The 26,029-nt window shown below is 41.5% G+C and overlaps 1 protein-coding gene across 1 annotated transcript in view; it reads right to left on the bottom strand.

The window, feature by feature from the left end:
• The window catches only part of pkdcca (protein kinase domain containing, cytoplasmic a), a 35,091-nt gene extending 23,660 nt beyond the window's left edge, over nucleotides 1–11,431 (bottom strand). Inside the window, exon 1 of the mRNA XM_029753063.1 lies at nucleotides 10,375–11,431. Coding sequence (XP_029608923.1) covers nucleotides 10,375–11,175 — 801 coding nt within the window. The 5' untranslated portion in view covers nucleotides 11,176–11,431. The remainder of the gene's footprint in view (nucleotides 1–10,374) is intronic.
• Nucleotides 11,432–26,029: the final 14,598 nt, after the last annotated feature.

The raw sequence follows: 26,029 nt of genomic DNA, 5'->3' as shown, positions 1-26,029 counted from the left end.
CGTTTTGATTTCTATGCAGGCTATTGTTTAAAAAAAAGAGAGGATAGTCCAAGTTTGGAACAGTGTTGAAGTCGTCTGCAAGCTGTAAAAATGTTGCGCAACAGAAGCGTTTACAACTGAAGTATATCTGATCGTCAGTGGTTGTTTACTACAGCTGCCGCATATGATCAGGGATCAGGATATGCATTTGGGAAACTATCACTGTGTTGACTGTGATTAGGGCCTGGGAATACAAGAGCAGCTGCTATGGTAAATGAACAAACTAGGCGTGCATAGCTCACTGCATGATCCTCAAACCAATGACTGACCAAACTCTTGTTTCTAAAAGTGATTTCAAAGGCACTGTAGAATGACTGTACAGCCTAATAAGGCATTTTTCGTTTCATTATTATGTAATTCGAAGTAATTATCTTTTCAATGACATTTTAGGCAGCCTAAATGCGACATTTATAGGCATGTTGTTGAAGTGCGGTTGTTGATTTGTTGTTGAAATACTGAGCGCTCCTGTCGGCCTGTATCGTGTCACAGATGCGTCACAATCGATTTCCTAAATTGCAGGCTATAGCCTTGAAATAATAACAATATAGTCTAAATAATAAAATGTTCATTCCTTCTTAGGCTACCTGGCTTGCTCCTGACTGATTTAGAGGTAGTGTGTTGTTTAATAGCCTGGTGAAATGTCGAACGTCAATTGATAGTGACAGAATCGCACATGACTTCCAAAGCAAAGTGACATTTTTTGTCTCCTCGGCTATAGAAGGTTGTAGTGCAGCCTCTGAATGTCATAGAGACAAACCAAAGACATCCCAAAAGATATTCCCCCAACATTTTATAGCTTGTTTCTAGTGTAAAGCATTGCGGACAAAAGAGTTGTTTTAGATCGCTGTATATAATCAGGTCTATTAAAAGCTTAAGCTAACAAGGGGTAGGCCTATGCTTTTAGCCATTTTCTTTAACAAAAGCCACAATGCCCTCACATACCCCCTCAATTCAAGCCCTGGTTTTAACTTAGCAGACCTAGCTCTTCGGTGACACTGAGATATTTAAGGAGTGCATGGTGACTGAAGCAATTGTCTGACAAAATCTATGGATAGTAGACTATAATTTCATCTGTCAAAAAAGTAGGCCCACCTCTTACTTCTTGAATAGGAAGAAATAGGCTAAAAAATAAAGCCCTCTTGTTGTTAGAAGCCTAAAGTCAAATTAAGATGAAGACTGTTTAAATGAATTAGGCCTTCTCGAATTAGCCTACTTTCAGCACCCATGCGCTGTCTATTCCCGCGGCTGCCGCTTCATAGTAATGTAAGTTATGTAAATGACTTGAATATGGCTTATTGTGAGTTCAACAATTCTAATAAATAGACTTCATTATGGGCTACGAAACATATTGTTTTTATTCAGATAAATGATAACAGTAACAAGCTTACATCCGGTCCTCCTTCTCATCTTCCGCGCTTTCCCTCTCAAACTGAACAGGACATCAGTAGGCCTAGTCCACGCGCAGAGATATTGCAATTTGGTTAGGCAGCACAAAAGGGTTTACATCATCAAGAGCAGGGCAGGCCAGGGCTCATGATTGGGAACGCCTATCCATTTCAGTGTGTAATGCAGTTTAACCTATTTTGCTATATATATACCATCCCAGCAGCGCCCAGCAGAGAATCAGGGATGAGGGGCATCATCGAGGGGGGGGGGAAAAAATAGAGATTCTACAATAAGCAACTCATTCTCAAAACCTGAGCAATACAAATCAAATCGTATTTGTCACACGCACCGCATACAACAGGTGTAGACCTTACCGTGACATGCTTAGTTACAAGCCCGTAACTAACAATGCAGTTTTAAGAAAATAAAAGTAACACGATAAAATAACAATAATGAAGCTATATACAGGTACCGAGTACCGAGTCAATGTACCGAGTCAATGTGTGGGGCCACAGGCTAGTCGAGGTAATTTGTACATGTAGGTAGGGGTAAAGTGATTGTGCATAGATAATAAACAGTGAGTTGCAGCAGTGTAAAAACAAGGGGGGGGGCACTCTGTGACTTGGGTGACTGGAGTCTTTGACATTTTTTTCGGCCTTCCTCTGACACCGCCTAGTATATAGGTCCTGGATGGCAGGAACCTTGGCCGCTGCAGCCCGGAGCCTACAGCGGCGGTCTGCAGCCCGGAGTCTTCAGCGGCGGTCTGCAGCCCGGAGTCTTCAACGGCGGTCTGCAGCCCGGAGTCTTCAACGGCGGTCTGCAGCCCGGAGTCTTCAACGGCGGTCTGCAGCCCGGAGTCTTCAACGGCGGTCTGCAGCCCGGAGTCTTCAACGGCGGTCTGCAGCCCAGAGTCTTCAGCGGCGGCCTTCAGCTCAGAGTCTTCAGCGGTGGTTGGCGTTTCAGAGCCACGGTCTGGTTCCTCCGGACACACAGAAGCGGGGGGATCAGTGGGCGGGGGGGGTTCTACGCCCGGAACCAGAGCCGCCGCCAAATATGGATGCCCACCCGGACCCTCCCCAATAGGTTCATGTTTGCGGCCGGGAGTCCGCACCTTTGGGGGGGGGGGGGGGGGGGGGGTACTGTCACGCTCTGACCTTGGAGAGCTGTGTTTTCTCTGTTTAGTTAGGTCAGGGTGTGATAGGTGGGTGGGCATTCTATGTTTTCGTTTTCTATGTTTTGGCCAGGTATGGTTTCCAATCAGAGGCAGCTGTCTATTGTTGTCTCTGATTGGAAGCCATACTTAGGCAGCCTGTTTTTCATGTGTTGGTGTGGGTAGTTGTTTTCCGTTTTGTAGGTATTACCTGACGGAACTGTTGGCTGTCGTTTTTGTTGTTTTCTGTTTAGTGTCATTATTAAAGAAAATTATGAGCACTCTACACACCGTGCCTTGGTCCCCTTTATACGACCTTTGTTACAATAGTTAAGTATCAAAATTAAAAGTACAAGTATATATTATTTACAATTCCTTATATTAAGCAAACTAGACAGCGCCATTTTATTTTTTATTTACGTATAGCCAGGGGAATACTCCAACACTCAGACGTCATTTACAAACGAAGCATGTGTTTAGTGAGTCCGCCAGATCAGAGGCAGTAAGGATGACCAAGGACGTTCTCTTGATAAGTGTGTGAATTAGACAATTTTCCTGTCCTGCTAAGCATTCCAAATGTAACGAGTACTTTTGGGTGTCAGGGAAAGTATATGGGGTTAAAAGTACATAACTTTCTTTAGGAATGTAGTGAAGTAAAAGTAAAAGTTGTCAGAAATATAAATAGTAAAGTACAGATACCAAAAAAAACGACTTAAGTAGTGCTTTAAAGTATTTTGACTTAAGTACTTTACACAACTGATGATGGTGTTGGAGTTGTGCTTGGCCACGCAGTCGTGGGTGAACAAGGAGTACAGGAGGGGACTATGGTGTTGAATGCTGAGCTGTAGTCAATGAACAGCAGTCTCACATAGGTGTTCTTTTTGTCCAGGTGGGAAAGGGCAATGTGGAGTGTGATTGGAATTGCGTCATCTGTGAATCTGTTGAGGCAGTATGCGAATTGGAGTGAGTCCAGGGTTTCCGGGATGATGGATTTCAAAGCCTTTCAAAGTACTTCATGGCTACCGACGTGAGTGCTACGGGGCGGTAATAATTTAGGCAGGTTACCTTCACTTCCTTGGGCACAGGTACTATGGGGGTCTGCTTGAAGCATGTAGGTATTACAGACTCAGTCAGGGAGAGGTTGAAAATGTCAGTGAAGACACTTGCCAGTTGGTCCACGCATGTTCTGAGTACACATCCTGGTAATCCGTCTGGCCTTGTGAATGTTGACCTGTTTAAAGGTCTTGCTTACATCGGCTATGGAGAGCGTGATCACACAGTCGTCCAGAACAGCTGGTGCTCTAATGCATGCTTCAGTGTTGCTTGCCTCGAAGCGAGCACAAAAGGCATTTAGCCCATCTGGTAGGCTTGCGTCACTGGGCAGCTCGTGGCTGGGTTTCCCTTTGTAGTCTGTAATAGTTTTCAAGCCCTGCCATATCCGACGAGCGTCACAGCCAGTGTAGTAGGATTAAATCTTAGTCCTGTACTGACGCTTTGCCTGTTTGATGGTTCGTCTGAGGGCATAGAGGGATTTCTTATAAGAGTTCAGATTAGTGTCCAGCTCCTTGAAAGCGGCAGCTCTAGCCTTTAGCTCGGTGCAGATGTTGAATTTACTCCAATACTCTGGAGTTATCTTCATCTTCTCATGTCCTTGTTAAACACATCTAATGGTTTCTCTAGCCACAAATCAATGCCTGAACTTCAGATTACCAGTTAACGGGAGCTGAAGATGTTCTCAGGGTCAAATAAAGGGAAGAAGTTACAGAGCTTTAACTAATGCAAATGATGTGGGAGACTCGCTGGCCCTATCAAATAGTGTTCCGCACCAATTGATCGTCATCTGATCAAATCATTTTTCATGTGTCTGTTTTAAGACTGGGGAGATATCCATAGATATTCTGTGAGCACTTCTAAACGTATCTTATCTTTCCTTTACTTCAACTATTACTTTTGAATTGATGACATGTATGTATTGCATATTCTTTGAAAGTTTCAGAACAGGAAGAGAAGCAGAAATGGCTTGTGTTTATGTGGTGAGGGTCTAGGGGTCTTGGGGGAACCCTGCTCTCCCTGCAGAGTGCGGGGGCTGCAGGGCTGTTGAGCCCCAACAGACCCAGACCCACAGCAGGGGTAGATCAGAAACAGGGCTGAGGGCTGAGAAAGGTATTGCAGGCAAAGGAGGCCTTGGACCACATTTGTGTGGCGTTCCATTTCCCCCTCAGCTTCCTTCCCGTGGAAGTCGGAGGTTAAAGTGTTAACCCTGGCTTAATTGCAACTCTGTCTCCAGCTCACGCCCCCTCTGCACTCCCCCCCACCCCCCTCATCCTCAAACTGACCCCAGGGCCTCTGTGGCCCGGGACACCCAGCTTTCACATTAACACAACCTGGTTACTGATTCCCCAACTAATGGAGGAGATCTACAGAGCAGGCCCTGGGGGAGAGAGGGAGAGGTTGACAGAATGACACGCTCGTGTAAATATAATCCAACTACATGGCCAGAAACAGGCCCAGACCCCTGCAGCAGCCCAGAGGTCCCACCACTCTCAGATCATCTGTATCCACCATACACACATGCAAGTGTGCGTACGCTGACACACACACACACACACACACACACACACACACAATTTCTCGGAAGGATAACCCTTACCCTTCCACCTCCCTCTCCTCCTCCCCTCCTTCTCTCCCTCACCCTACACACACTCAGGCAGGCAGGCCGGCAGCCCCTCTCGTTATCTTACTCTCTGATCAGCTCAAATTCATCTTGTTCACACTCGCTCTAACATGGACGAGGGGAGAGAAAGGCGGCCCGCGCCTGCCGTGCGTGCTGGTGTGAAAAGACGTGTCCACAATCCACCTCCAACTTCCCCGCCCAGTCAGTCACCTACCCCTCCTCTCCTCTCCCAAGGAGAGTCCCCCATCTACCCTGGACAAGCAGTATCAGTCAACATGGCTATTGACACCACAAGTGTGCTGAGTTAGGAGAACAGAGATGAACTGCTTTGGTTTCTACCTCTGATCCCATCTGTGGTAGTTTAAGGGGTGTGAGTCCAATAAGATCCCACTCTCTCTAGTGAGAGAAAGCATGGGCCTCTGTCTCTCCTCTCATAGCAAGGGACTGGACAGAGGCAGACACTAACCAGACAGTGTGTTGGAGGCTGTTTTGCTCAGACGGAGCCAAACTTCATCACTCTAACAGGATGTATTGGATCGGCGGAGCTGGACATGAATTGCTCTTTGTGACATTAAAACACGCTAAATAACGGTTAAAAAATATTGTTATACAGACAGATTTCAAGTTGCGATTCTAGTAAGTCAAGTTAATGTGGACCTAGGTCGGCTAAAATAAACATTCCTTTTTTCAAAGTGACATGCCGCTGTAATTCAGTTTTAAAGTTAATATATTGTTCATTTCTACAGGTAGTGGAGCATGTCAATAGAATTTACCAGAAGTCATTCAGGCATTTTTTCCTGGTGCACAAAAAAAGTGCCTGGATTAGCCTTAAGGCCAGTGTGCTGTTTAAAAATTCCTTGTATATTCCTCATGTTCATAGAGGGATGAACAATTAATAATAGTTTCCCTATGACTAGAGAGAGACATCTCAAACCCTTTTCAGTTTATGTTAACATGTTCTAAAGCAATTCCAGTAAACCTTCAATAATATCTTCCATGCCAGAAAATGAATTTAGTTATTTTTTTTAATGTTTATCCTGAAATAAATAATATTGCTATTATTTGCTTATGACAACGATGAGAGAGTAGGATAAAGCCAAAGTCCACTTTCCAGTCACACAATGCTAGCGTGTACATGTGTGTGTAGAACTATGTGTGTGTGTGTGTGCGTGTGCGTGTGCGTGTGCGTGTGCGTGTGTGTGTGTGTGTGTGTGTGTGTGTGTGATGGCATGATGGACAAAAAAGTCTGAGTGGACACAGGGAATATGTGTCACCTCTGACCCTGACCGAGTCCACTCCCACACAAACCAAGACTCCAGTATCACAGTCAATATCAATGTAAATATATACCTAGAAAGTACACTATCACAACATGGACTAGTACGACAGCGATGAGAGATGGGCCGCTGCTATTGGCTCTGCTCCCCCTTGACTCCACAATGGAACTTATATAAAGAAAATAACTTCCCATCAATGAACAAACCAAGTAAAAGTAGAAGACACGGGGATGTGTAATAACGTAGAAGAAAAACAGCCCATGTAAAAGTAGAAGACACTGGGATGTGTAATAACGTAGAAGAAAAACAGCCCATGTAAAAGTAGAAGACACTGGGATGTGTAATAACGTAGAAGAAAAACAGCCCATGTAAAAGTAGAAGACACTGGGATGTGTAATAACGTAGAAGAAAAACAGCCCATGTAAAAGTAGAAGACACTGGGATGTGTAATAACGTAGAAGAAAAACAGCCGAAGTAAAAGTAGAAGACACGGGGATGTGTAATAACGTAGAAGAAAAACAGCCGAAGTAAAAGTAGAAGACACTGGGATGTGTAATAACGTAGAAGAAAAACAGCCGAAGTAAAAGTAGAAGACACTGGGATGTGTAATAACGTAGAAGAAAAACAGCCCATGTAAAAGTAGAAGACACTGGGATGTGTAATAACGTAGAAGAAAAACAGCCCATGTAAAAGTAGAAGACACTGGGATGTGTAATAACGTAGAAGAAAAACAGCCGAAGTAAAAGTAGAAGACACGGGGATGTGTAATAACGTAGAAGAAAAACAGCCCAAGTAAAAGTAGAAGACACGGGGATGTGTAATAACGTAGAAGAAAAACAGCCCATGTAAAAGTAGAAGACACTGGGATGTGTAATAACGTAGAAGAAAAACAGCCCATGTAAAAGTAGAAGACACTGGGATGTGTAATAACGTAGAAGAAAAACAGCCGAAGTAAAAGTAGAAGACACGGGGATGTGTAATAACGTAGAAGAAAAACAGCCCAAGTAAAAGTAGAAGACACTGGGATGTGTAATAACGTAGAAGAAAAACAGCCCATGTAAAAGTAGAAGACACTGGGATGTGTAATAACGTAGAAGAAAAACAGCCCAAGTAAAAGTAGAAGACACTGGGATGTGTAATAACGTAGAAGAAAAACAGCCCATGTAAAAGTAGAAGACACTGGGATGTGTAATAACGTAGAAGAAAAACAGCCGAAGTAAAAGTAGAAGACACTGGGATGTGTAATAACGTAGAAGAAAAACAGCCCAAGTAAAAGTAGTGCTCTTTTTAATGCTGTTGTCAAAAAAGTATCTCTGGTTATAGTTATGTTATAACTTCAGTGGTCATCAAGTTTTGATATAGTTAATATTTTGAAATATCCCAAATATTTCATGTGTTTTTTTATTTTATTATTTATTTAACTAGGCAAGTCAGTTAGGAACAAATTCTTATTTACAATGATGGCCTACACCGGCCAAACCCAGATGATGCTGGGCCGATTGTGCACCGCCCTATGGGACTCCCAATCATAGCCAGTTGTGATACAGCCTGGATTCGAACCAGGGTGTCTGTAGTGATGCCCCTAGCACTGAGATGCAGTGCCTTAAACCGCTGTGCCACTCGGGAGCCCAAGTTAAAATATGTATTTTTTTCAATGACATAAGCCTTACTAAAGTCTATACATGTTACGTACATTATCATCTTGGTTTTCTATTTTCATTTGGTAATTTAATTCAATATTAATTGTTTGACAATTATATGTCGTTTGCAATACTACACATAAGACGGTGATATTTCTTTATTGTATGCAATTTAAATCTTGATAAGAATGTAAGCTACATGAAAAGCTTTAAAAAGGGTAAATAACTTGGTTATTACCAGATATTCTCTTATATCCTCGGTTATCATACATTATTATCTTTAAATTGTTCTCCATTCACAATGCACAAAAAAATGTAAAGACTGATAGAATTTATTCAAAGTAAGTGTGACACGTTTCGTTTTCTCAATGTTTAAACAGATAACTTCCCATTCGAATGTGCTAACCAAATACTGACGCGTAGAAATTCCGATCAAAAGGTCACAGACGTATAATATTGTCCAGAAAATGATTTTAGGGAGTATAATTGATTACATTTGCACACACTGTACATAGATTTTTCTATTGTGTTATTGACTGTACGTTTGTCTATCCCTTTTGTAACTCTGTGTTGTTGTTTGTGTCGCACTGCTTTGCTTTATCTTGGCCAGGTCGCAGTTGTAAATGAGAACGTGTTCTCAACTGGCCTACCTGGTTAAATAAAGGTGAAATTAAAAAAATAAAAATAAAAATGTATTGTATTTTAATAAATATTCTGTATAGACTATTTGGCGGCTGTCTTGGTTCCTTTGTATCGTCCTAAAAACAGTATAGGCCTATCTTGAAAACATACCACTTTTTACTTGGTTAAAGTGCAACACTATTTCTTACCTTAAATTACCCCATATTTATTAAGTTATAATAACTACCCTAAACTTTATTTCAGAACATTAAGGCACGTTTTTCACTTGTTTGGTGGCTACTTATCTATCCATTCTACAAAGGTTGCAGTGAAGGCATGAAGTTCCCTCAACAACATCGTTTGGATATTTTAATTGGGCCTCATGCGGTGCATATTACAAGCACTAATTTAGGCTTATACTGTTGCCTAGAAATGCCACTATAACCAGTACTTCAAGGCCATATATTTTTCTCAAGTATTAGCAAAACATGTGAAACATTAGAAGAACATTTTTTAAATATATGCCCTATAGGCTATTGTAAAATTGGACATTCGCGAGTATAAAGGCTTGCAAATTATGTTATAGGGATACTTGTACAGGCATAACGATTGGTAGACCTGTATTGCAGGCTTAGATGAAATATAAATGATTCGTGTGGATATTGATAAGGTCATTTGGCCGACTTATCTCGGTCTGAATTGTAAAATCGTCCTTTACGCATTTATTTAGAATATGCCGTAAAACGTTACCAGGCGCTTCTTGAAAATACACGAACAAAAACGTGCCCAGGTGTAGAAAGACTAGCTTTTATATAATTACATTAAACGGCCTTCTTTCTTGTTTACAGAACGTGTCTAAATGCAAATAAATACGAGGTAGAACGCGACAAAGCCTCGGGCATCTCACCGGCTGGTGCGCCATGCAGAGCCAGCAATCTGCTGATCGGATTTAATCAACAGGGGTAACAATGGAGCGATGGCGCTCATTCAACTGTTTAGCCACAGAACGCACAACACGTCGTCCAAATAGCACTATTAAACCATGCCAATCATGCACTTATTTCATGCTGACTATTTTGTTTTCGCTGCACCGCCACATGAATTGATTTCTCAAGGAATCTCGTGGAAATGGAATACACACCAGTGTTCCAAGTGTTCAGCCCATGTGTCACTTTTGAAACGCTGAGAGTAAAGTTTCACACCTATGGTTAATTCAGTCATTAGGGAAAGAATGATTCACGGTTTGGCTGTTGGTATAAGACAAAACGGCTATTAACCGTAACTTCGATATGTATAACAAGCGCAAATTGGGTTAAATTTGAAGTCAAACTGAAATGATTTATAAGGCCACAGTTGTAATGACGTTATAATTAAATGAATGGATTTCAGATAAATCTCCTGTCGTTTTTGGTCTGTAGGCAACATAAAACATATAGGTTGCATCTTAAATGTGTGTGGAATAGGCCTATAGCTAAATAAGTAATTGTGCTGATAATTTACAGAAATAGGCTAAAACACAGATTTAGAATATAAAAAAATGTGAAATCATTCATCATCAATTTGTTAGCTAGCCTAGATATATATTACCTTTAGGATGTTGGGGTGCTGTAGCCTTTCCATTAGCGTCATTTCTTTCACTATTTTGAAGGACGCCAGTCTGTAGCAGTCTCCAGGTGAACCATATTTCTTTACGCAATTTTCCATATCGTGTCCCCCGAAATCCACCGATTTCAGAGCCACCGACAAGCTGTTGTTGAGAGCCGCCTTGTAGACAGCCTTTGTGTAGCCTGAGCCGAGGTACTGAATATTGGTCACGTTGTCTATGCTGTTGCAGTCAAGCATCGGTGTACTGTTAATGCTCCTCGAATTCAGAGTTAAATCTTTCCGTGATTTTGTCTGCGTGTATGTGGAAGGTGAAAGCCGATTTTGAAAATGCTTCTGTTGGTTATCGGTTCGCTCAATGACTTTGACAGGGTCCCAATTGTCCCCTGGCTCTGAATCCATGAGCCTCCTTCTCTCCAGCGGGCGGACGGGGTCCCCGGTCCCAGACCCATGTCCTTGGCGCCGACGGTACCGCACAACCTCATCGAATCTCTCTCGTATCTGCAGTAATAAGTCCTGGTGATGCCTGCTTCCCGCGGCGTTTTTACTATTAGACTCGGACAGAGCTTTAGTGTCCGACTCGCCGACGTGAAGCTGTGAATCGCCTGTAACCCGCTGCTGTTTTTTGTGGTAGTACCGATGTACTCTATTGTCGTGGTTCTGATGGTGCTCGAACCCTGGTATGTACAGCAAATTCATCAGCGTACCGAGGAAGAAAGAGAGGCAGAAGCCTGCTGCAACCACAATCTTTCTTCGCTTCATTGTGATCAGTTGTAATAATAGCATAAAATAAATGTGTCCGTCTTCAGCTCCAGCCCCCGCCTATGTGTCTACCACCTCTGCAGCGGTGCCCGGCGTTCAAGGTTCTATCGTGCGCGACAGAACTGAATGGGATTCCGATGCCGAATGCGCTATGATCACGTCTTCATCTTGAATTATATGATTTATGCAGCCACGCAGGTTTAAGATCCTCCCCATATAAGGTCGACCATGGTGACACTTGCCTTCACACACTGCAAAGCCCACCACTTCTGTAGCCTATGAGCGCATCAGGCAGGGGTCCTCTAGCCTACTAGAAGCCCCCTGAGCTACTAAACAGCCGTGACGCCACTGTGATTGACAGCATACGTAGGTCATGCGTCTGTGAGCACTGTAGTTTTCAGGAAGTCCATTTCCCATTAGGGTACGTTGAACATAGAAAATCTTAAAACCACACTACCCATGGTGCAATGTAAAAATCCAGACAATTCCAGCAAACCAGCAGCTGTGGAACAGTGTTTGAGGTTTCTTAGAACTGCCGTTTCGAGTAGACCTTATGGCACGCGCAAAATCTGCCCACTGACGTTAGTGATGAAAGCGCGTGAGTTGATGGACATGAATTATAATATCTACTATCTAATGTTGTTTTATTTCAATTTTATTAATGGCCAGGCTTATATGTGTTTTAAATATAGCTTTAATTGAACGTTTGCAAAGCCTTTCTAATAGGCCTATACGCCTTAATATGCCAATTGGTTATGTCATCCGGATTATTAATTATTACCTTTGCGCATAGTAACATTATGTAGCTTAGCCTGTCCAGTAGGTTTTCTGCTGATGGTCTATACACATCATGGAAAGTAGGCTAAATTGAAATGTTTCCAATGAATAATGAACATTGCGTTATGAGACAACTGTGCATACACATAAGAACGCGTCATGCTTTCAGCAAGTAGGGTATTCCATTTAGCTAACACTTTTGGATTGCATTAAATCTTCCACCTCTGTTTTAAATTGGTTGAGAAGTCCAGACTCCTTGCAGGCTGAAGTTCTGCGAGCCCCTCTGTTACTTGGAAAGAAAAATGTGTATAATTATGTCTCTGGGGTCGGAGAAGTAAAACTCTAAATTAAAAGCAGACATTACGAAAAAAAGGGAGTATAAATAATCAAATAATAGGCTCCAGTACGGCTTTGTTAAACTCGGCAGAGATAAGCATTCCTTGACTGGAATCTCATGTTAGCCAGCACCCCCGTCCTCCCAAATAAATCCCGTCGTGTTTGTCTGCTGTAAATACACTATAGCAGTGCCAGCGACGTTTAAAAAATGAGCCACCCCGACCCCTTTTAAGTGGGCCCAAACAGAGTTCACCACGGGGTCTCGCTCTCTATTGTGGTAGGCTAAATGATGATGAACTTTAAAATAATGTTATTAATGCTCTCATTGTTTATCGGATTACTTTAATAATGACACATTAGTTATTTCTGGTGCAGCTGAGGCAAGACCAAGTGGCCTCTATACCTTCATTAGGCCAACAAACCAGAAGGATGACGCGGGGAGACCGGCCTGAGCCCTGCTTGAGATCCGGATAGTGTAGACCTGAATGCAAGTGACATGGCTATCCATCAAACCGACATTACCATGTAGTTAGCAACTAATTAACAAATACAATCAACCTGGAAACTGAACAAACAAAGCGGAGACAGCGGGGCTCAGCCGCACGACGGCCTGGGGTCGAGGGGCCAGACGCAGGGAGAATTTGTACAAAAGGCGCGCGTCCACTCCTTTTAATAACTTTGGTAACATTTTTTAAAAGGTCAAAGTAGTGTAAATATAATTATATTATATTAGCCCTATATTATATTATACTATTGGAACCATTTTATTGGCCCTTTTTGACAGGAAAGATCATTTTGGCTGGAACTGCTTTGGAGCTGAAGCATTTCAGTAGCCTAACTATAGCCTACCTCTCGCGCTGAAATGGCCACTGTATCCGACACCAACTGTTATCATATCTGGAACTGCTCCTGTCACTTTGAGACTGTTTTATGTCCACACATTTGATAAGTGGCATGGATGTGGAGTAGCTTAGCTCCATCTCCTGGACAACAGTCTTTGATGATGATAATTATAAATTGTGGCAATAGTAATAATTGATCATTATTATCCGATAATTAACAATTTGTGCATTTGGCGATTATTTTTCTTACATTTTTAAGCACGATGATTGGATTCAATTATTGTTATCTCTTCAGATTAATGGTCATTAGGGTTGATTGTCCGTCATTATATAGTCCAATAAACATCCGAATGATTGATTACACTTATCTTGCCCTATTTAGCAAGTTATCTATACATTGTGGTGTAAATTATATAATATAAATATTTAGGGTACTTTTGCAATCCAACTGTCAAGACGTTTTGACAAGATAGCCTAACCCAAAACGTAGAATTAATTATTTGGCTGCATTTTTTTAAGTAACAGAAGTGATGTGTAAGGAAACGGTATTTACCTCGTCAGTGGTGCAACTGTTGCTTTCATTTCCGATTTCTTACTATGAGAGTGGAGTGGTCATTTGCATGGCTTAGTTTGGGGCGGACAGCTCTGCGGGAGAGGAGGCTCAATGCGCCTCGGGGGAGCTAACACCCATTAATCCCACTTAAATAACTTCATTTTCTCTAGGATTATTAGGGACAATAGGCAAACAGTGTATTCTAACCACTGTGCCGGGGCCTTTCCATTTGACCAGCCGTTTACATGAGAATCCGGGAGTGGCAGTTGGCTGGCTCGCGGGTAACGGATTAGCCCGCTGCAGCGCAGGAATGTTACCTTTGCTGTGCCTTTGTGATTGGCTCAACCTACGGCCGTATATGACTGAACAAATCCTTTTACACTTCTATTTTCTGAGGGGGATAATTATATGCCTTTGTCACTGTAAACCACACATTAATTAAAATGAGGGCGAAGGTTGGCCATTCATTGGCAATGTGCGCTTTAGTAGGCCAAATACATTATGTCACCCAAAGTAATGACGTGTCAATTAATCAAGTTTGAGCTGAAAGTATTTATCGCAATTTGCAACCTGCAGAAGTGAATGCCATGGAGAGAAGGTCTCAATATAGAAGTTGTAAACTTGTGCATGAATGAGAGATATCCCTATTGTCCATTTTATTGCAAGGACCAAAAGGCTAAAAAGAAATTGGCTATGTATCTTGAATAAGACATTTTTAGTCAGAGCCATTTCTGAAACAGAGCTTAAATATACAGTGGAGTCAGTGAACTTGAGATGTTTTTAATGAATTAAAGACATTTCTGAACTGTATCTTGATGTTGTCCAGTATCTAATAAATGTGCTGTGCATCGTGGTTTTGATTTTGGAAATGCACTGTTCATGTATTTCATTTCCCACCTAGGTGCCAAGCTTTTTTATTTTCCGTTTAAGTTGAAATGGACTCTTTTTCCATCTGAACCTTTAGTCAGGAGGTTTGTGTGGTATTTGTATTCCTCCTCTCTTGCTGGCTGCTATAGCGAAGTGGAGTAGACCCATATCAGTGTCTGAGACAAATGGGTGATAAGGAGAGCGTTCTCTACTCCATAAGAGTTAAGTTTCTAGAGAGGGACTTCTGGTTCTGTTTAGTTGAGAAAGGAGGGAGTTGGCGAGAGAGGAGGAGAGAGAAAGACTGGGGGGGGAAATCTCAATTGCATACTCCTCGCGTCCTCTCTCCTCTCTCCTTATCTTCTTCTCAAAAACCCATTGGAGGAGAAGGTCAGAGGGTAGGGACGAGGAGTGGAGGAGAATGCGATTGAGATCTTCCCTTGGAGGGAGGCCTGTGCCGCCAGCAAACACTCAGTCACACTCTGTGAGTTTATGAGCCTCAGACTAGTGTGGATATGACCTTGAAACAAGCACGTGCGTTGGTTGGAGCCATTAGGAAACATGTAAGTGTGGCCCATATGCCTGCGTGTGTGTGTGTGCGTGTGTGTATCCATAACCTGCCTTACCTAACAGTCCTGGCTATCAGTCAGATGTTAAATGCATTGCAGGTGATGGCAGATACTTATCCCAGTAAGACAGTGCAAATGTATGCGTTTAATAAACCGTGCTACTCCCCAGGACTACTACCAGCCACGGGGGCCAGATACACCTCACCGCATTCATCCCATTTAGCACTGAATAGAAGCTGCATGCAGCACTCCTGTTTTCTCTCCAATCTTCCAATTTAATGGTACATTAGCATATCTAATTAGTTGTAAAGTGGATCATGGCTTGGAGCACAATGGGACACTTGTCTACGTTTTGCCAATACGATGCTAATTAGTTTGAGAAATCTTGTGGCCGGAGAGGTGAAATACAGTTGAAAAGAGAAAACAAAATTCCTGGACTGGGTCTTACTGTGAGATCTCAGGGGCCAGCAGAGAGAGAGAGAGCACTGGCATTTGGGTGTGTCTATATCTGTGTATGCAGTGGTGCAAAAAGTACCCAGTTGTCATATTTGAGTTAAAGTAAAGATAGAAATAGAAATTTAGTAATAGAAATTGTCTCAAGTAAAAGTGAAAGTCTGTCACGTTCGTTTTGAAAGACGGACCAAGACGTGATTAAAGTTTCACATCTTTTAATAAACAGGGAAACTCCTACAAAACAATAAACCAACAACGAAACGTGAAAGTAGTGGTGCTACACACACAAAACAATATCCCACAACCCAGATGGGAACAATGGAGAACTTAAGTATGATCCCCAATTAGAGACAACGAACATCAGCTGCCTCTAATTGGAAACCACACCAAGAGCATCAACATAGAAATGAAAAGACTAGAACAACCCCTAGTCACGCCCTGACCTACAACACCATAGAGAACCAAGGGCTTTCTATGGTCAGGGCGTGACAAAGTCACCCAGTAAAATACTACTTGAGTAAAAGTCTAAAAGTATTGGGTTTTAAATATACTTAAGCACCAAAGTAAATGTAATTACAAAAATATACTTAAGTATATACTTAAGTAAAATTATAAATAATTTCAAATGACTTACAGTGCATTCAGAAAATATATTCAGACCCCTAGACTTTTTCCACATTCTAAAATGGATTTAAAAAAGCCTAATCAATCTACACACAGTACCCCATAATGCCAAAGCAAAAACTGTTTTTTAAATATTTTTGAAAATGTATTAAAAACAAAAAAAACTGAAATATCACATTTACATAAGTACTCAGACCATTTACTCAGTACTTTGTTGAAGCACCTTTGGCAATGATTACAGCTTCGAGTCTTCTTGGGTATGTCGCTATAAGCTTGGCACACCTGTATTTGGGTAGTTTCTGCCATTCTTCTCTACAGATCCTCTTAAGCTCTGTCAGCTTGGATGGGGAGCGTCTCTGCACAGATATTTTCAGGTCTCTCCAGAGATGTTCGATCGGGTTCAAGTCCGGGTTCTGGCTGGGCCACTCGAGGACATTCAGAGACTTGTCCCAAAGCCACTCCTGCATTGTCTTGGCTGTGTGCTTAGGTTCGTTGTCCTGTAGCAGGTTTTCATCAAGGATCTCTCTGTACTTTGCTCTTTTCATCTTTCCCTCGATCCTGACTAGTCTGCCAGTCCCTGCCGCTGAAAAATATTCCCACAGCATGATGCTGCCACCACCATGCTTCACCGTAGAAATGGACCCAGGTTTCCTCCAGACGTGATGCTTGGCATTTAGGTCAAAGAGTTCAATCTTGGTTTCATCACACCAGAGAATCTTGTTTCTCATGGTCTGAGTCCTTTAGGTGCATTTTGGCACACTCCAAGCGGGCTGTCATGTGCCTTTTACTGAGGAGTGGCTTCTGTCTGGCCAGTCTACCACAAAGGCCTGATTGCAGAGATGGTTGTCCTTTTGGGAGGTTCTCCCATCTACATAGGGGAACTCTGGAGCTCTGTCAGAGTGACCATTGTGTTCTTGGTCACCTCTCTGAACAAGGCCCTTCTCCCCCTATTGCTCACTTTGGCTGGGCAGCCAGCTCTAGGAAGAGTCTTGGTGGTTCCAGGCCACTGTGTTATTGGAGACCTTCAATGCTGCAGACAGTTTTTGGTACCCTTCCCCAGATCTGTGCCTCAACACAATCCTGTCTCGGAGCTCTACGGACAATTCTTTCGACCTCATAGCTTGGTTTTTGCTCTGGCATGCACTGTCAACTGTGGGACCTTATATATACCTTATATGTGTGTGCCTTTCCAAATCATGTCCAATCAATAGGATTTACCATTGGTGGACTCCAGTCAAGTTTTAGAAACATCTCAAGGATGATCAATGGAAACAGGATGCCTCTGAGCTCAATTTCGAGTCTCATAGCAAAGGGTCTGAATACTTATGTAAATAAGGTATTTCAGTTTTTAATTGATAAAACATTTTCAAAAATGTCTAAAAACCTGTTTTCGCTTTGTCATTATGTGGTATTGTCTGTAGATTGATGAGACAAAACATTAATTTAATACATTTTAGAATAAGGCTGTAACGTAACAAAACGTGGAAAAAAGGGAAGGGGTCTGAATACTTTCCGAATGCACTAAGCAATCCAGATGGCACAATTATCTTTCATTTTTTATTTATCGATAACAGGGGCACACTCCAACACACAATTTACAAACCTTAGCATGTGTGTTTAGTGAGTCCAGATCAGAGGCAGTAGAGATAACCAGGGATTTTCCTGTCCTGCTAGTCATTCAAAATACTGTACTTTTGGGTGTCAGGAAAAATATATGGAGTAAAAAGTAGATTATTTTCTTTAGGATGTAGTGATGTAAAAGTAAAAGTTGTCCAAAATATAAATAGTAAAGTCAAGTACAGATACCTCAAAAACTCCATAAGTAGTACTTTAAAGTACTTTTACTTAAGTACTTTACACCACTGTGTGTGCGTTTGCCATGCAGCTGAGCAGCGGCATGCCAGCTATGCCTTGGAGTGGAGATGCTAGTATTCTGCACTCCTTCTGTGTTTCACATCCATCTGACATCAGCCTGCTTGCACATCACCGCATTCCACCAAGAGATTCCTCATCAGATCAAAATATCTACTTCCTGGACAGAGTCACATTGTAGGCAAGCAGGTCACATGTACTGAGTCAGTATTTACACATTGATTCAGTGTCTCAAAAGTAAGAAGTTTGGAATATCAAAAACGTACAATATACAATTGTAAATTCAATCTACCTTTATACCTGTTATATCTCTCCTCTCCAGAGCTTTATTCAGAGGTGTCATGCCCATAGGAGGCACAGGGGCACGTGCCCCCTCAGATTTGTCCTGTTTAAAAAATATCAAACAATTAAATAATATTTTTTTTTTTTTATAATATTTTTGCTGTTTCTTTGTAACACTACTAGCCACCTAGCAATTTTATAAAGTTGGCTTTAGCTAGCGCAGATTGGTTCCCAATCTCCTAACCTCATAATCAAATCAAATACAGTTTTATTTGTCACATGCTCCGTAAACAACAGGTGTAAGTAGACTAACAGTGAAATGCTTACTTATGGGCCCCTCCCAACAATGCAGAGAGAAATATTAACATTTTTGGGAAAAAATTATGACACATAAATACACACAATGAGTAACATTAACTTGGCTATTTACACAGGCTACCAGTACCGAGTTGATGTGGAGGGGTACTAGGTAGTTGAGGTAGATATGTACTGTGCATATAGGTAGGGGTAAAGTGACTAGGCAACAGGATAGATAATAAACAGTAGCAGTATGTGTGATGAGTCAAAGAATTTAGTAAAAAACGGGTCAATGCAGATAGTCCAGGTAGCTATTTGGGTAACTATTTATCAGTCTTATGGGTAGGAGCTGTTCAAGGTCCTGTTGATTCCAAACCTTGCACATCGGTACCGCTTGTCGTGTGGTAGCAGAGAGAACAGTTTATGACTTGGGTGGCTGGAGTCTTTGACACATTTTAGGGCCTTCCTCTGACACCGTCGAGTATAGAGGTCCTGGATGGCAGGGAGATCAGCCCCAGTGATATACTGGGCAGTGCTCACCACCCTCTGTAGTACCTTGCAGTCTGGTGCCTTGCAGTTGCCGTACCAAGCGGTGATGCAGCCAGTCAAGATGCTCTCAATGCTGCAGCTGTAGAACCTTTTGAGGATCTGAGGGAACATGCCAAATCTTTTCAGGCTATTAATCAAGTTAGAGTAGCTAGCTTGTCTAACTATCTTGGCTGGCATGCCTGATGGCGAGGTTGGTAGACTTTAGCAATAACTAAACGTACTGAATAAGACTCACATTCCTTTCAATCTTTCGCCCAGATTTTTGCAGAGCTGTAGAGACGAATATTTGGTTTCTTTAAAAAAATAACCACAGCGAGGATACAGCGAGCAGAAGAGGTATGCTTAGATAGACAGAAAAATTGACATATTTTGTTTAATATAGAATTGAGCATAATGATTATGGCTCTAGATTGCAGGAAAAAGCCCAAGCCCCTGTCTGGACGACACCTCAACCATCCACATGTACTTTGTGGTCCCTCAGACTTTTGGGGTGCGTGACGCCCCTGGCTCTATTTAATCTGCGTCTGAGCCAACATATGCAGCGTTTAACATGAATGCAGCCTCCGCTAACGCGGAAACATTGTCTTTACATTTTAATCATGCTGTAACGCTGAACTTCCACGATACGGATTTAATGCTGTTTTACACACTTTTTATGGCTGTGAAAAACAGCAGATAAAGCAACACTAAAACGTGACCTTCATTAAGCAGAAAGTACATGGGAACTAACATCAACCAACAGACCCTCAAGGTCTTGACTTAGATGGATGGCCCTTAGTGCACTGGCTTGGACGTGCTCCAGTCATGACCACGGTTTGTAAACAGTGTTGACCGAGCCATGTTTGCCATCTACTGATAGCCCCGCTGGCTGGCATATAAAGACACATCAGTTGAAATGCTGGGGGCTGGTCTGGATGGTTATCTGGTCTCAGTAGTAGATGAGATTGATATGTAAGGAGAGCAGGGGTTAAACTGATTCTCTAGCTCCTGGCCCTGTGTTGCAACACAATCTTCATTCAAATATGTACAATTGTATGTACAAATATGTACAATTCATGCACGTATGTACAAAAAGTATTTCAGCCGATTTTGTGCGTTTTGTACCTTTTTGTGTAGCTTAATTCGTGTGAAAATACACACATTTTTGTGCGACTTAATTTTTGTGTGACACAAATTCATAGGAAAATTCAACTTCGGCACAATTTTTTGAAAATTATTGGAGCAATGCATTTTGCCTTTTTTGTGTCCCACATTTATATATATATATATATATATATATATATATATATATATATATATATTTATATTATATTATATTATATATTATTTATATTACATTTTGTTAATCATCCAGGTTGTCATGAAATACTTCTAATATAATAGTAGCCTTACATTTGTTTTTGTTTTTATTAATGCCAATGCTGTTTTAGATGCTTGTTTTCGCTACATACTTTGGAATACTGGTGCTATGACGGATTTTGAGGGTTGGGATTGGAGTAAAAAGCTGTATTTGTCTGTTTTTGTGTGTGGTATCGATGAAGGTATTTGATTTGGGAATGGGGATACATTTTCATAATGGGAAATTCATTCATCAATAAATGTGGGGAAACAGAAGACCTGCAAAAAAAATCTGTTTGGTTTAAATCTCCCTGTTGCAACTGCATGGTATTTGCCACTATAAGGAGTCTGGACTATGATCAATTAAACCATATCAATGCAGCTAGACGGGTTAAAGTTGTGACAGCGTAGCCTAGTGGTTAGAGCTTTCGACTAGTAACCGAAAGGTTGCAAGATCAACTCCCTGAGCTGACAAGGTACAAATCTGTCGTTCTTCCCCTGAACAAGGCAGTTAACACACTGTCAATGAAAATAAGAATTTGATCTTAACTGACTTGCCTGGTTAAATAAAGGTTAAAAAAAATAATAAAAAAGTTAAATAATGAATTATGTTGGTTTCCATTTACGGCTCTTCCAAGGCCGTTTCATGTTTATTACGATCGTGTCAATCATGTTATTTACTAGGTCTGTAGGTCTGCATTGTAGACCTACTGCCCCTGCCCAGAGGCCTACTAAGCTTTAATGACAACGGCCGTTAGAGTTCACTTTGTCACGGATGAGCCCTGGTTAGAGTCCCTGTTCCAGCTTTCACTTTCTTAAGCTACATTGGTGGCAGCGTTGGGATCACATCCAGCTCACGTCTAGTTATGTGATCTAGTGGCGGGAAGCATTCTGTTTTTCAACATTGTGTTGGGTGTAGTTACATTGATATATCTAGTGAACAATGGAAAAGCGACAATGGGTGTGACGGATAGAAGTAGTCACTACAGGCGGGATCAAGCCTTTTTACATCCAAGTTGCCTGAAGCTGAATGGAAAGTGCAATGCCCTAAATCCTCTGTGACTGTCTAATTTACATAAGTTACCCAAAACAAACACATTGTACACATTTACAAACTACCTGTTTAAAGTGTTATTACAACCATGGTGTTCTGTTGTTACTAAAGCTTATACATCTAATAACCTGACAATGATCCACATCATATGGGTAGACAAATGACGCAAGTGTGTTATGCAGCAAAACACAACTATCCTTTTTATAGGATGCAAACCAGTAATATGAACCACTGTTGATCCATCCTGTTCTGATCTAATGAGATGGATGGAGGATTTTCTGCAGCCTAGAATCGAGGCCTTTCCCTTGGCATAAAGGACGAAGCTAGGCCCCTCTTGGTTCTCATTGGCGAAGACTGAACTCAAATTAGGGGTTATATATTTCCAACTCTCCTATACCACTTTTCCCAACATGTTATACCCCAGAGGTTGTGAATAACCCATTTTTAAGGTGATATAACTTGTCTCATTGATATAAGACTGTGAAACCCATAGCCAAATGGCTTCAGACTGAGCATTTCTTACTGGAAATTGCTGGTGACATTGAACATAACTTACGGTTAGGGTATTTCATTCATTTCAGACTCTCCTATAACACTATTTCCAACATCTTATACCCCATAGGTTTTAAATAAACCTTTTTAAGGTGATATAACTTGCATCATTATTATAGGGCTGTGAAACCCATAGCCAAATGCCTTCAGACTGAACATTTCTTACCATTTATTTATGGAGAGCCATTTTCATTTTATAACAGGTGGTGTCCATTTATTTACAGTAGTGTGTTGATTAGTTATTGCTTTCTTCAGTGGAAATAAAGAATGTGTATAAAAATGCCAAATATACCAAAAGCTAAATCAAGCAGAGATTTACAACTATTTAACCATGTTAATCATAACTGAAACAAGCAAACTACAAACATTTAAACAATTAAAGATAATGAATACATGACAAATAGATACAAATCTTTAATAAAAAATGATTCATACAAAAGTCAAGAGTTGGCTATAACATGAGTACAAAGTGTTTTTGTGCATCTGTGTGTATTATGGTGTGTATTATCATTTCCCATCTTAAAAATGTATCCCCATTCCCCAATCAAATACCTTCACCAAAAAGAAAAATCTGTCTTTTTTTCCAATCTGGCAACCCTCATAAAGTTCAACGTAGCCTTGTATAAAATGCATTATAAAATAAATGGTGTAATGTACACAAAGTGGAGCCTTGTATTAATTGCATGATGAAGAGAATTGTGTAATGTAGGCTCCACAAACTATGAAAAGCATTATGAAGAAAATTGTGTAGGCCTACTGTTGACTACACAAAAAAGGGCTTTTCTGCACCAGTATCCCAAAGTATTAACTGAAAAAAACAAAAAAACAACATAAGACTACTATCATATTATAATTATTTTGGTGACAACCTGGTTAATTAACAATATTGGGTTGTTAACACGTTTGTTGTTTTATATTAATAAATGTTGGACACAAAAAAGGTAGTGTAGAACACCATTGCCCATCATGCATTGCTCTAATAACTTTCAAAAGATTATACCGAAGTTTACCCCCCAAAAATGTATTTTCCTATGAAAGAAGTCACACAAAAATGTGTCTCTTCTCCTACGAATTAAGTCACACAATTTTTGGGGTCTTTTCACACAAATTAATTAAATCTGCTGAAATACTTTTTTTTTTTTTTTTACATATTTGCACGAATTGAGTGTGAGATTGTGTTGTGTATTATAAGTAGCTAGGCAGCTAGCATTAGCATATCCCCCTGACAACCCCACTCAGCACCATGTACACACCACCCAGAGTGGCCCAGCAGAAAATGATCTGGCCCGAGTGCTGAAAGACGGACGCGGTGCACTTTACGCTGTCAGATGGCCCTGATCACTGGGCCGCGTCGGGGGCCTCCGTCTTCCTGGGACAGTGGCTGGTTGGAGGACCAGGCGGCGGAGAGGGTGAGGGAACCCGATCTGGCGGGATGCTTTCCAGTGTGGAGCGTGAGTGCGGGCGCCTGGAGAGCAGAGGCCTCACAATGGAGCTGTTCAGTAGAGAGATGGGAGGACGTTCCAGCCCAGGGCCCAGGGAGAGAGAACCATTGTCACCCAACGCACAGGATCTCAGAGAGAGAGAGAGCGCAAGAGAGAGAAAGAGAAAGAGAGAGAGGAGACTAAGGAGGGAGGGAGGAGAGAGAGGGTGGGGTAATGATCACAGGTTCGTAGGGAGCACTTGTGATGAAGACATTGGGTGAATAAGCATGGATGAAAATAATATAATATTTAGAGAGATACCAAGAGAGAAACATTATGTTAAGTATGACTGGTCAAAGTGAGAGGCATCACAAGGATAATTAATCTGTCTGTCAGTCTGTCGCTATGGGAGTCAGTGGGCGTAAAAGAGCAGGATCAGGGCAGGCAGATGGCCCCTTCTAGCTCATAGTCTATATAGATGAGCTCTCCCAGCTAGCACATAACGTTCTGAGAACCATATGTTTCTTAGAGCTTGGTGAGCGCGTGGTTGTCCTATGGTTATTTTGCGTACAACCTTCCCACAACTTTTTGGGAATGGTGCAGGATAGTTGCTTGGCTTTGGAACATTCTCAGCACATTTAAGGAACTTACTTTTCTTGGTATTTCATTACTTTAACAGAACGTTTCCTAAAAGTTAAAACATTGTTACATTTCATTTCAATTTTGGTAATTGTCATGTCTACTCCCGCTCTCCCGCTCCGGCGATCAACGTCGCCGGTTTCCTAACCACCGGTCCTGGCAACCCCTCATTATGTACACCTGGCAACCATCATTACGCACACCTGCACCCCATCATCATGCACACCTGGACTTCATCACCACCTTGATTACTTCCCCTTTGTCTAGCACTCTGTAGCCTCTCTCATCAGGCAGTATTGGTTCTGTTTTCATGTTCAGACGCTTCTCTTGTCTTGAATCGCGCCATGTTCATTATCATTAAATGCACCAACTGCACCTGCTTCCTGACTCCCTGCGTCTCCATTACAGTACTGTTCTAGGAGTGTTCTCCAACTGGTTTGGCATTGGGAATGTTCTCAAATAATTCAGAGAAGGTTAACACCTTACACTTGTGGGAGTTGTCCTATACGGATAAGGCTAAACTGAAGTTTCTTACAGAATAAATATGGAAAGCATATGCATAACCATGGTAGCAATTAAAAGGGAACAGTTTGGAGAAGATGGGAACATTACTAGAATGAAGGTGAGGACACAATGGTCCACCTGAAACTAAACTCAATCCGAATATTACACTGTTGATTTTATGTGCGTTTCACGTTTACTGTACTTTTCACCGCATTTGTTGATAACGAAATATGAAAATACTCTGGATACATTCAGCAACATGATAAGAACATTCCTAGAAAATGTGGGGTAGGTGCAACATAAGACCAAAAAAATGACACGGGTTTGAGTGAGAGGACTAACTGGTCTCTCCTAGTGTCCACACACCTCCCCAAAGTGTGCAAGTAATTCCAATGAAAATTTTATGACTCAAAGAGTCTTCAACTACACCTGTAGTTGTTTTGTTTGGGACACAGTCCTGCATCCTCGCCTTTACATAATTACTGTTGTTTACGCACTCCAGAAAAACGGTCCATTATAAATCGCAGTCTGGGTCATGTTGGCATCATTTGAATGCGTATTGCCGACATGACTAGCTAAATTATAAAATGTGCTCTTACAGTGTCAGGCTTTCAGAAGGCAGATCTTAATTCAGTTGCGTATCGAGAATGGAGTCGTGAATGCATTCAGATGTGAGGTCTGCAGCAAATGTTCCTCACAACACAACAAACACAGGCTTGTTTTGTTCAGGACAACCCAGGGTATAACGCCGTGTCATCTTATAACTTTACATCAAACATAGTGATCGTAAATGTGGACACTGTATATTACATGAATTTTATGATATGAAAATGTGAAGTGCACATTTGGACTCACGGGTGTTTGGCTTGCTTGTATGACATTAAAGCTGTATTTATTATAATCCTCTGTCTCATCTTTGAAAATACGTCAAATCCCTGTCATTTACAGCATTTCCCTCACTCAGTCATCAAAAAATGTGCACCAGTTGCCAAATTATAGGCAGGGATTGGGGAAACTTCTTGTCGCATGCAGTGCTCAAGTTCAAAATGTCTGTCAGTCAAAATCCACAGCCCTGTGAAGCGCAGAACCAGAGCTCTGACGTCATGTATAGCATGTTACTGTACAGCCACTACATTCCAATTTAGGCACTTATTAGTGCCCAAATCTACCATTTTCAACCTGTATATGGGTATGAGTATTAAAGGCTACAAATTAACGTTCTTCTGTGGGAATTTCAGTACTTCAGCGTAACGTTTCCTACAGGTTTCATCATGCTTCTATTTAAATTTGAGTTTGAGTTTATTTTATTTTTACAGGGACAGTGCACATTAATCAACGTTTCAGTAAAAGTG

Source organism: Salmo trutta, chromosome 5 (genome assembly GCF_901001165.1).
Source record: "Salmo trutta chromosome 5, fSalTru1.1, whole genome shotgun sequence".
In the NCBI taxonomy this organism is placed as follows: Eukaryota; Metazoa; Chordata; class Actinopteri; order Salmoniformes; family Salmonidae; genus Salmo; species Salmo trutta.
This window is presented reverse-complemented; position numbering and strand designations above follow the sequence as displayed.